The sequence below is a fragment of the Plodia interpunctella genome, chromosome 12 (genome assembly GCF_027563975.2).
Source record: "Plodia interpunctella isolate USDA-ARS_2022_Savannah chromosome 12, ilPloInte3.2, whole genome shotgun sequence".
Classification (NCBI taxonomy): Eukaryota; Metazoa; Arthropoda; class Insecta; order Lepidoptera; family Pyralidae; genus Plodia; species Plodia interpunctella.
Genome location: NC_071305.1, coordinates 3,235,425 through 3,253,562, shown reverse-complemented (window position 1 = coordinate 3,253,562; position 18,138 = coordinate 3,235,425). Strand labels below are relative to the sequence as shown.

The following is an 18,138-nucleotide window of genomic DNA, read 5'->3' as shown; positions in this document are numbered from 1 at the left end:
TACAATGGATAATATAACAAATTTGTAGGAACATCACTAATAACTTGTACTCATTAATTAATTGACCAATTAACAAATTGCTGTTATTATAATTCATCGATAATATAAACGAACCAAAAATGTCTATTTGTTTTAAATACTAGAAAAGTAATTATATTTTTATTTCAGAAAACAAAGAAACCGTTAAAAAATCTTGTAGTACTATTTAGTAATTATGTTTTTTAATTTTGTAGTAACTCATTTTATTCTGTATATATATTTATGTTGTCTAGTAGGTCTATTATAATTATATAAGTAATATATGTAATATTCACATGTTTGTATGTATACATACAAACATGTGAATATTGATAAATTGTAAATTCTTTACAGTATTACATTTACTTATATAATTATAATAGACCTACTAGACTACTCATAATAAATATATATACAGAATAAAATGAGTTACTACAAAATTAAATACAGTTTCTACGTTGCAAATGTCCAGTTACATTTGTAGAACTTTTTAGACAGCTCATTAGCTTTAAATTTTTTTATGAGTACGATTTTAATTTACCTGCATGGTAAATTTCAACGTTAATTCAATTTGTAATTTGAAGTACAGGGTTGATTAATGTTAATTACTTCTTTTGCTTTTGTTTCAAAAAAATGTCATATCCAAACAATGGGGGCATTTTTTAAATCCTGTTAAATGTTTGTTGTCTGTTCTAGAAATGAAAATGCTATAGTATACATATATATACGTACGTTACCTATATGTTTTATCCGAAATCGATATTCCTGGAGAAAAAAGCTTTCAGGCTGATTGGTGTACGGAACGCGAATTTCGCTTGTTAACAAAGTTTCTAGTTGTTTTAATTATACCTTTGTTTTTACCGTCTTTATAGTTTTTGAGTTATCTGTTAATCGCCATATTAGCATTTAAATAATTAATATTAGCACACCATTTTAAATACCGAAGTATTTCACCTAAGAACTAATTTGATTTGCAAATGCACATTTAAGAGAAACATGTCTCAAAATTATTATTTTATTTACTAGCTGAAAGATACACTTCAAGATCCACTACCTAATGAATGCTAAAACAATTGCTCTCGTAACTAGAAGCCAGCCTTGAATTTCAATTGGGTAACTTTTTGTAATGACGCGATATTGAATGAACTGGTTTTCCTCTGGATTATCTATACCTTATGGACCATCTGAATTGGTTAATGGAAAACGATTCTATGGTTTAACATTACGAGACAAGATAATGTCACGTCAAATAATATAAATGACCTTTTAATCTGCAAATACATATTATGAAAACAAAAATACATATGTAGTGTAAGTACGTAATAATTAATTTGTTATACATTAGTATTTCTTAAAATTACTCCAATTTCAATGATCGTCTACATGGTATACACGTGTTAATTTTCAAAAGAGTCAGCCAATTAGCATAAAGGAGACAAAGGCTTATGCCGCCAAAACATTTAATAACGTTCAAAATGATAATTATGATTAGCGTTGGCGCGTTTCACGTTCTTCACACTCAGAAAATCTTAATCATAGATAAACATATTTCTTTTATCGGTATTCAAAAAGGTTATCACCCTATAAATAAAAATTATCAAAAGGCACACGGATTACTGTAAGGATAATGAGGTATCCTTCGGAAGGGGAGCTATGGCGGGGCCCTGCGGCTCGCGCGCCCTCTGCAAATCACCACAACTTATGTATGGGATAGGCAAGCAAGGCAGTTTGGCGCGTGAAGCCGAATAAGACGCACGTACGCGAGCTTCGTGTGACTATTTAGTTATGTAGTAGCGCCGCGCACCTCTCTGTTTGGACAAGTGCTAAGTTGATCGTTTCATGTGATACTCTTTGACGCCGGAATTATGTTTTAAATTAACTGTTCGATTTTCAAATTGTTTTATTGTGTTTTGGTTTTGTTTTAATAACTTTTTTACGGACTGAATCAAGTGGATTTTATCTTTGTGGATATTGGAGAATTAAATTAAGGTAACTTTCTTTTTTTATACATCTTGTATTAATATTAATGTTTTATAAAGTTAGTACGTGCTTATTTATTTGTGTAATTTAAACATAATTTTTCTCGATAAAAAATTGTTTAAGTCTTTTTTGTTTGATTATGATTTTTGAAAAATATAACTAGCTTATTCAGCTCTCCGTGACTATGTTCTTCAAATACTAAACAAAGATAAATACAGCATAGAATATTGAAACTATATTCACACTCAATTAAATTCGTGCTCAAGCCGTTTGACGTAATAGCTTTGTTTTTTTACTGTTATACCTCTTTTATGTGTACTTTGATTCGAAAGCAAACTTAGTATTTGACATTTAACAAGTATATAGTTAATTTAAATATATCACAAAGACATATGAAGCTTATAGTATTGACTACAATACTACTTATTATATCCATAGGTATGCTATGAATATCAATTTGTTTGGTACTTGGAAATGTATGTGTAATGCTTGCTGGGAAAGTAACTATAACGATAAATAAAACGTCTAGGCTTGTTAAAATACGTTTTTCAATCTACCTGACCGGGCCTTTTGTTCGCTACACCGGCTGGTGTCTTCCCTCTCGTTCGCTTACCCCGCCACAGAGCAAGACAGCGCGATGAACAATATCGGTCCCTGAGATTAACAGAATCTGGATCCTTTATGCTTTTAATTAATTGTTTAAAAAAATGTATAGCGCTCTAAATTATATAGGTTATTATTTTAAGTGTTAAAGATACATGATTACACTTGATAATTGTTGCAGAACGATGTCATTGAATAAGTCATTACCATAAGCCCAGGCACGACGCGACGTCTTATGGTATTTAATAAAGCTAAATAGCCGCATAATGGTTTTGTTAACTTTTTATACGTTTTTCTGATAATATTGTAATGTCCACACATGAACAATAGAATAGTGCCTAATCTTGAAATAACTTAATTTCACCTACCTGACTTTAGACGAAAATTACTATATTACAAGGGATAACAGTTAGTTTGATATATTACCTATCAATATTTATTTATTCAAATTACAAATCAGGTTTCACATTTTACAGGCAAACCATTTTAACGCATTTATGATTTGCAACGATCGCTTCGCTATTCATACTGTGTGTTCAGGACGAAGACCGAACGTATTGTATTTTTAACCATACCGTCATAGTAATAAATTGTAAAATCGTGTGTGCTTTTTCGCGGTCTTATTTCTATAGGTGTAAAGTCTGTTTTTATATGCGCTCATCGATGACGAATTACAATATGTACTGTAGGACAATATAATCTACTATATTATATGTATATGTATTTAATTAATACCGCGAACACTAATGTTAACATATCTGGGATTAAGTATTGTAATTTAATTCTTATTACATTTAGGTGCTTTAAATAAATAGAAATAATAATGATTGGTTGCTTTCTATCATACATGTATACATACTATTCTATCATACATGTATACATACTTTAAATTTAATCTATTTAACAAAATTAAAATAAAGTATTACTTGAATACGCAGCATATTCTCAATAAAGTTCTTTACATGTTTTACATTTATTTTCTGAAAGCTAAAAAGAGGCTTCAAATTTTATTATTCATCGATAAGTAGAAGTGAAAGAGATGACAAAAATACAAAGCAGGTAGTGGTGTTGGAGTGAGACAGATATACAGCTATCGGTGTTATAAACTTTACAGCTTTGGGAAAGGAGCCAACATTTTGGCTTGGAGGGCCACATGGCATTATTAGATGTAGAGTACATTATGGCTAAAAAGTAGAAGAAATAAGTGATACTTACTAAATTCGAATATATTTTGATTAATATTATGTAAGACTATTAAAACCTTATATCAATACAATCAATGACAGTATTTTAAAAGAACATATTGAATTCTCTGCAACAAATTATAATAGACGTACATATATCAGAAAATAATGGGTTAGGCATAAGTACTATATAGTTCATTGAATTGCAGTTTGTCAAATTGAGAAAATTTGAAGTCCTTATAAAAGTCGAATAAATGATTAGCATCCAAATGCTGGTCCCGTCGTCATCAAATCAACAATTTCGTCGCCATCAGTCACAACAACTGTTTTCTAATGATTATGTCTAAAATGAACTCGGTAGATACTCAAACCGAGTGTATAATGAAAAAACAGTATAACCACATCTAGCAAACATTCTGCGCCTGATTTATCGACCGCCTCGGCGTTCATTGTCTGCGAAGTACTGACGGCGAACACACAGCTCCGAACGAAACAAGCCTTGTATATTGTATGGTAATTGTGATTAGACCCAATAAATTACATTAGCCTTTATGGTTGTGGACAATCTCCAGTTATAATTTAACGGTAATGTTCCATACACAAAATGGGATTTTGAACTGAATGTTAAAGCGTGAAGAATTTATTTAAAAAATCTTTACCATTAAAAGTTTATTTTTCCAAAGCACGCTCCTACAACATAAGATAAAGATTAATTACTATTTTTTATTTAAGTTCATTAAAAACTCACTCTCACATCGACTAGAATGTACTAACTCCAGGATATACTTAATATTTAGTGTGAATATCCATGGCAGTTAAAGCATTCGAAAACTGGTGATTTGGTCTGGTTACAAAGTGCGAGGTGGCTAGAATGTAGCTAGTGCATAATCCAAATGTTACTTAATATCCACCTGCCATTTCTCTGTGTGACATCTGAAACACAACCTTGTAACCAAGGTATTACTGGTCTTATTTTATTAAGTCTTAAATTATAATCATGTGATGTATAGAAGATAGGTATATATATATAAAACTATATGCTGAGCTTGTAAAAAATACTTGTATTAAAAGTATACAAACTCAAAAACGAGGCAATTTTAATTCAACGCAACGTGGCAATGCTTTACTTCTTACGTTATCAAAGGGCTGCGAACTACGCCGTTCTTGTCTGGAAATATTAGGTCTTCAACTTCAATTCTATACAGTCTATATATACCTATCTTATTGGATTACATTGAGTCATCTCGTCGTACTTATATGTGCAAATAAAAAAGAAAAAGAAATAAATATAAATTTGAAGATGTAAAGGTGTCCGGATTTTTGTTACTCAATCGCCAATTCTGCTGGACAGATTTCGCTCTAATTTGGTACAAATTTAAACTAACATACTTTTACCCCGAAATTCTTGTAGCGCCTAGTTTTGTAAATTACAGAAGTTAACATTCGAATTAGCAATTTATGACATGTTTCCATTCGATTGGAGACTTGGTATCTGAAAACATGTGAGATCGGCAGTGACCTCGATCGTGTACAGTGGTAACGGGCCTGGTTTGCTGGTGGGCGCGCCGATGTGATGACATACGACAGACATCGCCATTTTTTTTTCATTTAGCTTTTGTTCTCTTAAACACTAGTAACGGACCAATAAAATTGACATTAATCCCCTAGATTTTTATCCGTTGCTTGTAAATAAATGAATTCTTAAAGTATTCAGAAATCATTCTTAAAGCATTTGTCTGTTAATAGATGTTATTGTCCTTTTTCCTTGTTTACATTAAGAGTAAGAAATGTTCAAGGAAATGGATTATGATGTCATCTAGATATATTTCATTTCGTTTATAACCTGTGAATATTCTTTGTTTCTGAATAGTAATTCATTATAAAACCACTTTAATTATAAAACTTTTCACATAATACTCATGGCACACAGATCAAGTGGCTTCACACAAAATATTTTTTTTTATAACTATACATTTGGTGATAACCCTTTGAGCAATCCATATATACAATTTAATTATTTTTTTTTTACTTCGTGATATTGCCCACATATAAGTAAACACATAAAATATAACTTATTCACGTTGTCTTGTATCTGTTCAGTCTTACAGACTTAATTATTTGTGGCTTCTGAAGTTCTGACCTAGAAAGGTACCCCGGTCGCGCTAGATCAACGTAAAACTCATTATATAAGCCGGCCAGCCTTTCGCTGTAGTTAAAGAATAAGTTATTATTGCCGATAATTACTTGACTATTTTAATTAATTATAATTCTTAATGATGTTTATAATTTCGATACTTTTTGTGTATTTTTATCTTCTTCATCTTATATTAAATTAAAACTTAGTTAAATATTAGTCGCATAAAGTTATTATACTTCCTCATTATCACTATCTTGAATTGGTAATATTTGTCATAGTTCATCTACATATTCTTTAATTATTCTTTATTTAATCATGAAACTATTAAAGATAGAATAATTTTAAAACTACTCTTATCACGCAAAGATGTAGTAGTGAATAGTTTATGCCTCAATTCAATAACTTGTTCCATAATATATATAACAATACCCTTGACTGGAGAACGTTATCAAGTTTGCTGCAGTAGGTGGCGTGTTTGTTTTCTATTTGTGATTGAAATCTTGCATTTTCTTTGTCTACTTCCAGTTTGTTATTGAGTTAGGTAAATTCCATGGGTTTTAAAAAAATACATATTCTATTTACTTTGAATGGATGATTTTAGTTTTTTTAGTACAAACTTTTGACGATTCATTATTACTTTTGCATTCACTCACGATTACTGTAATGTGTGTGAACATAATTTTGATACTTACACCGCGACCGGTAATGTCTAAACTAAAACGTTTCATTGTTCGAAGAACAAAACAAGCAGGCACGTTCGCAGGTAGTCGCCATTATCACTGTACAATTAAGGGCATGCTAACGATAATAGTGAAAGATAGAAAGTGTGAGGAAACTGTTACCGTATCCGTCTTTCAAATATTTGAGTGTTCGGCTGATCTAACAAGGGTCACGCCTGTATAAAGAATCTATTTTATCATATTAGAAATCTCACTTGTTGAATATATCAAATCTGGTTCTAATATCTCATTTGTTTATTCAAATAAAATATTGATGCAGCAAAAAATATCCCTCGTTTCGGTGGCATTCGAGCACATCAGTGGAACAGCGCAGCCCGTGTGAGACAGAGAAAAGAAAGTCCAGGTAGTAGGTAGCCTCGAGGCGAGCAAGATTTATTAGATCGTAACCAGTGGGGTCGGCAACACCGGGCGCAGTGTCGTCGCGCATTCAACGCGAAAAAACTAAAACACGACCCCGACTCTAACCCAAGATGTTTTCAAATGCATTTAACGAGACACATCTTTCGAAGTCACAACCCAAATGTACATCCTTTGATAACAATCAATAATACTATATTTATTACACCTTACTTTATATTATCACTTGAATATTAAAATAATATTAAGGGTTTATCATGACTTTATTTTTAACATGCGCAGAAAAAAACACAGTTAAAAGAAACGCCAAATTTGACGGTGCTACTCAGCTTTATTGTATAATGACGTTTTTTAGTTAGAAAAGCATTTATAATATTTCTTCATATATTTAAAAGAATATCAGCTGAATGACTGCACATGTAGTACCCATCTAAAAGACGCAGATAATGTAGCTACCTTACGTAATAACCCTTTTCGTATGATTTACTCTGCAATATTTGGAGCAAACTTTTTATCATCATGAGATAAGTAGAAGGTAAACGAATAACATGCTGATATTGCGCTGGTTGAACAAACTTTGCAGCCGTTCGTTGGAATTAACTGTTAGGGCATTGTTATATTTAGAAACATCATCTGAAATTCAATTTCAGAGAATGTTTATTATATTTTCTGAAAGCCCGCCGTTTGGTTATAACGGAGAAGCACGTAGTGTCTAACGTCTTTTCGATAACGAGATTGTAAAAGAAACGTGTTCTGTCCAGGAAAAACTTTTATGAACTAGAATTATAGCGTAGGAAGATTTTGTCCTAATAACTCAATTCCCGTCGTGATAATATGAATTTACTTCAATTGCTTTATTTAACTAGTACATATTTTAACCTGTCTAAATGTTCTCGTGAGAAATAAATATAAAACAAAAGCATGGAGAACAAGTACCCTAACAATTTTTTCACAACACGTAACATTAAGCATACATAATTTTTACGAATAAACGTGTAAAATATTAAGAGATGATAATCATTTGCAACCACTGAATTCACTTTGACATGTCTCTCATTTTCTCGTTGGTAAAACAGAGTTTTTATTTTCAACATTGAATTGCGCATTTCTTAATCTGTCATTATATACTTGGTCAAGATTTTTCCTAAACTAACATTGGATGAATATGTAACATGCTATATTGTCCGTCACTAGGTATTAACGGAACCAATTGTGAAGATTAGAGAGCACATTGTTAAACCTCAAGTATACTCAATATGTTCTTGTTATCCTGAAGGATGTTTTTTCCCGGATCCTATAAAGGAGAAACATCTCTAGCACGAATTTCAACATTGACTCGATATCCTTTGTAGCAGTTTGCCATTCGACCGTCATTGTGTGACCTTACGTTTATTTTAGTATTTTGTACCTTCATTATTATATTCGGTGTTCGCTATGTGATTCACACATTATTACAGTAATCAATACATATCATTCTTATAAGTCTGATTTTGATTTGAAAATAGCTGTGCCTATCCTGGTTAGCAATTTGGAATCGAGAGGTCTGTTGTTTAAGGTTGATGATATACCATAAATTTATTTATTCTCAGATCATATTTGCATTTCTCAGTTGTTTTCTATTGGTCACATGTTGTTTTCTTCACACTTTTCGATTAGAGGATAACTTGTCTTTGTCCTGTAAACAATTTGAGCTCACGAGTCATGTCATGACTAGGCGTCAATAGCGTCTAAAATGACGACTCGGGCTACGTCACCCGTTTCCTTTCCACACGTTCGTACGTAGCCGTACTCGAATGACGCAATTGGCTTTTTCAATGTCTTATCTACAGTGTGGTATGTTGTCATTCGTCGAGTGACCGCGGAGCTGCGCACACGCCGCGCGCCTCTTAGTTTTATTTTTGTTTCACCTTTGCTGTGGGTTTTACTTTTTGTATTCGAGGACAAAGTGACGAATCGCTCAGCCGTATTGTGTCAGTGTTTTGAACTCAGCTTGTGACATTGAAGAATCCATTTTAATTATTTATAAGGTCTTTGTAGATCATTTATCATGTTAATGTCGGGATGGTTCATAATTTCCCCTGATTTGTCATCCAGGTGGGTCTAGGATTTTTTCTTACCGTTACCGAAGGTTATTTTTTTATACACCGAGGCTATCGATATCTGCTGCGTATTTTGAGAGTATTATAATATATAGTTGAAATGAAAGAAAGGAATACCAACAAGTTAAGAACCTGATTGGCTTGTTTGAAGCATTGATGCATTGTTTTCTGATTGACCTACTCATACTTACTTCGATGTTATTAAATACTGTTTCTACCTTGAAAATATCACGACTTTTAAGAGTACCATGATTACTTAATTTTTTTTTTTATGAAATTTTATTTTTTTTTTGACAAAGATTTATCAGCTTTTAGAACGGTACCTGGCGTTGGTGGTCGCTAACAAGCGCTAATTTCTCTATATTTTTGTTACAGAATGACTCCGCAAGAGGAGCGCGAGAGCGCGCGCGGCGCGGAGATCGCCGACGCTTTCGAGGACGACATGTTCGGGCCTCCGCGCACCGAGCCCGCCGCCCGGCCCAAGCTCTCCATGATCTCCGCCCGTCTGCGCGCTAATGAGGAGCGCAAGCGGGTCATCGAGATCTGCACACAGAAACTAGAAAACCTCGAAGACCCAGGACGTGACCTTCGCAGATCAGTATGCATAAACAACACCTTCTGCAGATTAAGCGAAGAAGTGCGTCGAGAAAAAGAGGCACGAAGACGCCGCGCTAGAGAGGAATGCGATGACTCCTGGATTGGAAAAAAAAGCCGACGCGCCGTCGAGGATGAATGTCTAGCGTTATTAGATGCGATTCCGGAACTAGGAGACGCGAATCTTGGTTGTGCGCAGTTGGCGCGGCAGATGCCCCGGCAGGATGTCCCCTTGTTGCCCTCTGGGCTGCTGGTGCTCGACTCATGACCGCGCCGCAGCGCGCACATACACACCCCACTGTGATGCGAGCGCGGCGAGTAAAGCTCATGTCGAGTCGCTGACCGCTCCATGACGCTCGTGGCGTGGACACTGCGCCACGAGCCACGACCATGGCTCACTCGGAAACAAATCTGCTCCGGATTCGTACGCAGGATCGAGGTCGCACACCGCGGCTCGAACACCGGACGATATTCCCTCGTTACCGGATCCGACGGACGACGCTTAGCCAATTCTTTGTTGTTAAGAAGAGTACTTACTTTGTTAGCGTGTTTTTTTATTATTTAGTGAAAGTTGCTCAGGCGCTGCCGACGGGCGCGGTCCAATTAGTGTTCAACGATTTATTTTTACTATCGAACTGAAGACTTTAGTGAGTGAGACGGACGTCGCGACGCATCGTGGCGACGTCGAGCCAGAAATGGAAGGTTAAATGGTTTTTATCGGAGATATAGTTATAAGTGATAATTATTATGTTACATTATTGTACTATAAATAAATAAAGTTAAGATTTAGTGCAAAACGACTGGGAACGGTTGCGAGTTGCTCCATCAAGAATCATAGTTAATTTGAATAGTATTAGGTGCGTTGTACTGTGTCCGGCCTTTTGTGGATTGGGATGCAAGCCGGTTTCGAGGTACCGCTTCAACCGAACCAAGTGACATGTTCGAAAGTGAAACAATAAGTGTTTGCATTTTAATATTTTAAGACCGATTTGATCATTGTAAAAAATTATAATCTTTAAATGGCATTAAACCTCGAGTTATAAGATATTTAAACGTTTAAACATTCATTGTGTTGTGTGCACTGGTCGGTTGATGACGGTACTCAATACCCGAACAATTTCAATTATGGCCAGCATTTGCATCCAACCATCAAATGTTTGACACACATGTCGCATTTTGTCACAAGTCTGATTTCTATCTATGAGTTCTCAACAGTCTTTAGGTTTATTATTTTTGTTTTTTTTTTTTTTTGTTTCGTGTTACCTTAAGACACCATTATTATAAGCAATTGTTACCATTATCATAATTGGTTTATATGTCGTTGTTAAGATGTAAGTGAATGTTCAATGCGAGAATTGTTTTCAATATTTAAATTGTAACAAGTGTTGAACAAACGTTGGTTGTGCAATGAATTTGCAATCAATATTGTGCAATTGGAGTGAACAACGGCGGAGTTCCTTCTTTTGAAATCTTAATTGTCGCAAAATATATTGGTAGTAGCCCGTTTCGCCCCCTCTGAATAGTAAATAGGTACGTGGGTGAGCGCGGGGGGAAGGGTGCTCGCAGTGGGGTCGGGAGAGGGGGAGGGGTAGGAGGCGGCCGTTCCCAGCACTCCTGTGATATTAGCCTAGCCTGTGTGTCGTATTTGTGCTAGTTTCCCCAACCTTGTTTGGATCGCTGTATTTAAAAATGCTTCCAAAATTAATTTCCCTCTTATTGGCCATTTTATACGGAATATCCGATTTTATAGTCGAATGAGCGACTGTAGTTGCATTTAAATAGTCACCGTTTTACAACGTAGATGAACTATCGTTTTATGATTTGCGTTTGTATGTAATGTTGGTAAATTAAATTGTAAATTTTTAAATTAAGCGCTTAATTACACCGAGGTGATTTTACAGCAGTCGGTGTACCTAACTGTCAGTTCAGAAAGAACGCACATTGAATATTCTTCTACTACAGTAGTTATTAATTCAACCAAAATGTATTTTACGGAACGATTACCGATAACAACGCACATACCTATTACATTTAAGTTGGTTTTGATGTACGATATTGTGAGTCACGTTGAGAATGTAAAGGAATGTTTGTAACACGAGACCAAATCAGTATCAAGGCAGATATTTTAGCAAAGACGTGGCTTCCAATTTTCCTGAAATGTGAGATTTATTAGAAATAAATAACGTTTGTACCGAACCTTAGTTTTGGTTTTTGAAGCAAGGTGTCCTAAAATGCTACCATTTAACATAACCTTAGTACCATAAAGTATCAAATACAAAAAGTCTTGATTATTCCAGATAATTAATTATTAAAAATGTAGGATTGAAAAGTTTTTGAACAATAAACAGGAATGAATTCGCATTTTAATAAATTGAAATCAATTTCGTCATTTACGATGCTGAGTGTCTACGCAGGGCTCTGCAAGGAAAAATGAATGGAATATTGTACACTATCAGATTATTGGATCTGCACGAACCTCCGCCATTCCTCTCACACTCTACTCGAAGGAGCAAGACAGATTATGTACGGAAAACACGTATACAAGCATCGCTAGAAGGAAATTTAGATATTGATGAAACAGCAATAAAAATACATGATGCTCTTAGAGCAAAAGTAGATTTGGACCAAATTTTTCACGTATTTAAAGAAACTTTACATTAAAGTGCGAATGGTTTTAATTTCTGAATTAATTAGCTAGAGGAAATCTTAAAGATGATTATAATACACATTATTAAAGTGCAATTTTAAAATGAAATGTCAAAATTCTATTCATACCACTTGTGCTACTACAATAAGTTTTTTTTTCTCCAACCAAAGATACTGAAGTATAATTCATCTATTGAACCTTTTACGATACTTCTACGTCTTTCGGTCACATTTTTCAAGAGTAAATAACTACCGAGAGTGTAGTCGAGAGATTACTGAACTAAATACACTCATCGACGAAGTTATTTATAAAGTATTTTCATTGTTTGATTCCTAGTCTAAAGAATCAAGTTTTATAAGAAAAACTATAATAAAACTAAATCGTTAAAGTAGCGCATACAGCAATCAAATAAATCCTAAGGTAGGTAAGTGTGCGCCATTTTAATGATTTTGAAAGTATTTCACGGAGTTAAGGAAAATAAGCGTTCTGTAAATGTTATCATAATTTTATTATTGTGATTAGCTGCTATTTTATAAATGTTTCCTGTATGAGCTAAGAGATCATTAAATAAATATTAAATAAAATCACTTGTATTATTTCTTCTTTCATTTATTTATTATGATTTTAAAAGACAAGAACACTCATAATGACTTATTGTAAATCAGATCGCAGAATTAAAAGATACTCTTAGTCAAATATATATCTTTACCTTAAATTAAGAGTTACAAAAAGCACAAATATATAATACTTCCAGTACTAAAATAAATATATATGTAAATATGAAGTAAGCAACTCGGTTTGCTTAAATAAGAATCATTTTTGAGAAATTGTTGCTGTATTAAAAATGGTCATAACATTATTGGTATTTTCCTTTGAAAATCCAAATAACATTTTTGATTCCTCGCAACATTTTATTACACGTGCATTCTACGAAAGATCAGTTTTGCGAAGTAGACGTAAAGCGAATATAATAACAAGATTAACATCATTCCATGAAGCACAGGCAAGGGTTGAAAATCATATAATTCGGACGCACCGCTCGCCCCCGTTGCCAAGCCGATAAACTTCAAATAGAAGCCTTGGGAATAAGATGCCTAGTTAACGGGGCCGAAAGTTAATGGACTCATGCTTTCGATATTGTCAGTGGTTTTGACAGTAACTACTATCAATAACCTGATTAACTGAATTGATTAAAAAAAAATACAGTTTATTATCTAGCAATTTTTAAATAAAGAATTTGAATCCTCAGTTTCGTGCTTATTGACTGATTGATTTTCAATCTGAATGTTAGGGTAGCTCAATCAATCATTATTTATTTATTTGTACAGGTGAAATAATGATACATAGAAGTCATGTGCACTGTAGTCTGCAAAAGTGGAAGCAGATAGTTGACAGGTTCTCTGTTATTCCGTCGCCTCCAGGCATGTATGGAATAATTTTTTCACGAGAAGGGCTAGTTGTGAAAATGCTGATGTTAGATTTATATATATATATATATAGATACATTTAGGGGGTAATTGTAACCGAAATTATTGAACCCTAAGACACCTTAACTAGCCCTGAGTTCTGCAACAGAATTGGAAGTTTATTAACTACGAATGTCAAACCTATTCTAAACTAAGTAAATTGTTATGTTCTTGAAACGCTTCGATCAGATAAGTAACTTCAATGTAATCTAATATAATTGCAAACAATTCGAACTGTGGGGCTCGGTTCCCGTGGAAATTTATGAATAAATAATATTCCTTTGTGTTATGTTATGAGTGCACCAAATCGAAATCCATTCAGGAAAAAATAACCTTTATCTCACATACTTTCACGTTTATATTATTTAATTGATGATTGTGTGGCTTGATAATGTAAATTAAGAAACGATAATCCAATTCCTAAGATCGCATTTAACCAAAATATATCATGTTCAAATCTTACCAACCAGGCCCATGTATAGTTTTCATAGACCACCTCTAGTGAAGGTGAAAATATGGTCCGTCAGCAAACAGCACACGATTTCAAAAAACTTCTATTGTCCACTCCACTTTCTATTGTTTAAGGGGGTTTCTGGAATAAACCTTTTATTCTTATATCACATAATAACATAGTAGCAAGATGCTTTATTGTTACTAAACATTTTGATCGCAAGCAAAATTTTAAAGTTAAATTACCATCGCTAGCTGTAAAGAAAACCAACAAAACTGATCTTGACTTTCTTTCTAAAGCATTGACATAAACCTTAGTGGAAAAGAATGTATTAAATCACAGCTGTGAGACCTCGAAACAGATGTATGAATTTCAATTGTAAACATGTTCATGTAACCGACCCACTTAGCAACGGCGCGCATCGCTGGAGCATATACGATCACCATTGACTTATCATTTTACTGAACGACTATCAAATAGACTATTTATTTAGTCGTATTTAGGGAGCTGCCAGAAAATCTTCTTAGCCAGTTTATTCTTCATAGTCGTATTTCTCATGGCTGAGGGTCGTGGTTATTACGTGGAATGAAACACATTGCATACAACAACTTTCTTGGCATTAGTAATGGAGTGGTTTGCCATTGTCTTCTCCATTTCACACACAAGTTAATAAGAATCAACCAGTGTGCAGGTTTCCTCACGATGTTTTCCTTCACCGGAAGCAAGTGGTGGACGATGAAAACTATTATACATGAGTTAGACTGGTATACAAACTCATGTGTCACGAGTAGGATTCGAACCTGGGACCTATCGATCCACAAGCGGACGTCTTTACCATTACACCACAACCGCTTCAAGTTAGGCAGTATAGATGATGTGTATAGACTATACAGACGATTTTGACGACCTCAGTGGCGCAGTGGTAAAGTTCTTGCCACTGAAACGAGAGGTCTCGGATTCGATCCCCGGTCGGGTCATGATGGAAAATGATCTTTTTCTGATTGGCCCGGGTTCTGGATTTTTATCTATAAATAATAAATATATTAGAACAAATCACACAGATTGAGATAGCCCCAAAGTAAGTTCGAGATTTTGTGTTATGGGATACTAACTCAAACACAAAATACAACACAAGGAATAGAATACAGAGAAACAAACTTTATTTATATGGCCACCAGGCCATAAAGTTTATCTAAAAAAAAATTGTAATTATGTTGGCAGTGGCTTTTATATAGTGGTTCCTATATGTACGTGTAAATAACCACAATAATTATTGGGCTAGGATTTAAATTTAGTAACGTTATTAATTAACCCTTGGTTTTAATGTTTTATTTGTCTATTCGTACCTTTAAATTTCATAGGTTTTTTAAAACATTGAAATTTTACTTAGTCTATTTCTAAAATTTAAGAGAATGGGAGACCGTTGAGGAAATAAGTACGCAATGGTGATCTTGATAGTTTCCCGAAATTCTCATAAGAACGGAGTTCCGGGATGGAGCTAGATTGATAAGAATGTGATTATGACATGACTTCGTAAAAGGCTGGACATCTAAACTGGACAAACCGATATCTCCCGCCACGGTGCGGAAATTCCACAGAGATGAGTATGTCATTGTTATTATCACCATAGCTACGTCTCGCTCTAACACAGGTGAAAGGGAATCACTCTATCTCATTCGATACAGATCGTCGTACCGAGGTATGTTTTATTTGCTTCTTTCTTGCAATGATTAGTTTTATTTTGGGATAAAGCAATGGCAACATCGACGTATATATGTATGTATTTTAGTGTGTAAATGCATATTGAATAGACACTTTCTTTTAATTGATATTTGGATCAGTTAGAGAACTAACTCCATCTAATATTTATATATGAAAAATATGATATTTCTTTAAAACAAACATAATATTGTATACTGAGAAACGTATATCCTCAAAAGCAATTGAATATTAATCGAAATTCTGAAAGAAAAAAAGGTAGACAGCAGAATACTGATATTAAAAAGTCAATATAATGTCACATTAACTTGAAACAAACCATAATATTTTTTTAGAACATAAATATATTGTAAAAACTAGTTTAACCGACGTCGGCAGGTGAAAGTTCGTGGATATTCGATTCACCACGCTTGAAAACGAATAACAAGAAAGCTGAGTGTTTTCCTCGGTTATTTTCTAATCTTTGCAGTCACCTTATGATAAAAATATACTTTTTAACATGATCAAATAGTTATTTTTTTTAATAAGTACTTTATAAAAAAAACTTTTTTAGAGTTTGTTTGAAAGTGATAATGCTTGAAGCTACCACAAGAAAAGACTTGAAAAATGATGCAATCTATTTTGCGTCATTGAATACAAACATCCAGACTTGCCGCCATTTTGAATCCACGCATGTCCACAGGAGTGAATTTGTAAGATACAACTAGCTAATTAATAATAAAAGGAAAAATATGGTACTTACTAGTGACGGACATTTCATAGCGTCACTAGTACAATATTTATACTATTACATATTCCACGACGTCACGCCACCGACGCGATATTCCTGGAAATTTTAAGTAGGTATCTACTTATGTTTTCTAGACGACCTTCGTATAAATATGTTAAAACAAGTATTTTCTAGCTAAAAGTAGAATCACTCGCTCGAGATAAATTACTTTCCCGTGCTACACAGTTCTTTAAAATCACTTAATTTTAATAAAAGTTTTTTTGTCAAAAACGTTATAATACAATTTAATACAATTTTTTTATTTTATATTATAAATAAATATATTAGGACAAATCACACAGATTGAGCTAGCCCCAAAGTAAGTTCGAGACTTGTGTTATGGGATACTAGCTAAACGATACTATATATATATATATATATATATAAGACCCGGGCTAATCTGAAAAAGATTATTTTCCATCATGACCCGACCGGGGATCGAACCCTAAAACCTAAACCTCTCGGTTCAGACGCAAGCACTTCTGCGCCATCGAGGTCGTCAAAAACGGTTCGCAATGTGATTTTCATTGTTATATAGATTTATCACAATTTACATTTATTTATTTTTATTTGGCTCATAAATAGTCCAATTATATGCTACGTAACATACAAGCGTATGTACCTACGTATGTCTAAAAAAGGTTTCTTTTTTCTTGTTAGAGTGTTGATGGAACTTTTGTAAGAACCCGTGGTGTCGTCACACGGATCTTTCAATGTGATGATGAGAAATAAGTCAAAACATGACGATAACTTGATTTTAATAAAAAATAATTTAGTCCTGTTATTTTAGTACACATTGTTTATTTACTACTGTAAATAAATGACAATAAAACATTGTTTCAACTAAACGGTTACCACCGCTTATCTGAAACAATGTTTTTAATTCCATTCCAAATTTCCATGAAACGTGCTGCGGTGCATCACATTGTCTATGCAAGTCTGAAACGTATTTGTTCAATTATTTACTTGTACCAATCTCAAAAACTATATTATTCCTTGACCTCAATTATCCCGAAGGTGGTAATATATGGTAATTTTCCATTGCTTTGCGATCCTCTTTCTCTAAAGCAAAAAACTAATTAAGAGGAAAAGAAACTTATATTTATGATAGCCACATTCATGAGGTTAGTATTAGGTTGTCTAGTTATCCCTAAATTCCTATGGGAGCTTCAATCCGGGGGTGGCACAGGGAGGCACGGGGGCGGCCCACAGAATCTGACTACAATGACTTATTCCAAAGCTGACAGATTTCTAATTATAGAAAAATATTCAATGCATAACCTAGATTAGTTCGGTGTAGTACTTACTCGGTGAATCAGTGCCACATCACTGCTAAAAATATCCGGCATGGATCGAGCACTGAGACAAAGAATT

At 33.9% G+C, this 18,138-nt stretch overlaps 1 protein-coding gene across 3 annotated transcripts in view; it reads left to right on the top strand.

The window, feature by feature from the left end:
- The window catches only part of LOC128674219 (uncharacterized protein), a 47,965-nt gene extending 35,022 nt beyond the window's left edge, over positions 1 to 12,943 (top strand). Inside the window, exons 1-2 of one of the 3 annotated variants that reach the window (XM_053752661.2) lie at positions 1,729 to 2,007; positions 9,494 to 12,943. In XM_053752661.2, the coding sequence (XP_053608636.1) occupies positions 9,495 to 9,980 (486 nt within the window). In that variant the 5' untranslated portion in view covers positions 1,729 to 2,007; position 9,494 and the 3' untranslated portion in view covers positions 9,981 to 12,943. Of the gene's footprint in view, positions 1 to 1,728; positions 2,008 to 8,859; positions 9,114 to 9,493 lie in introns of those variants that run through there. The other 2 variants (XM_053752660.2, XM_053752662.2) reach the window with 2 other exon arrangements.
- Positions 12,944 to 18,138: the final 5,195 nt, after the last annotated feature.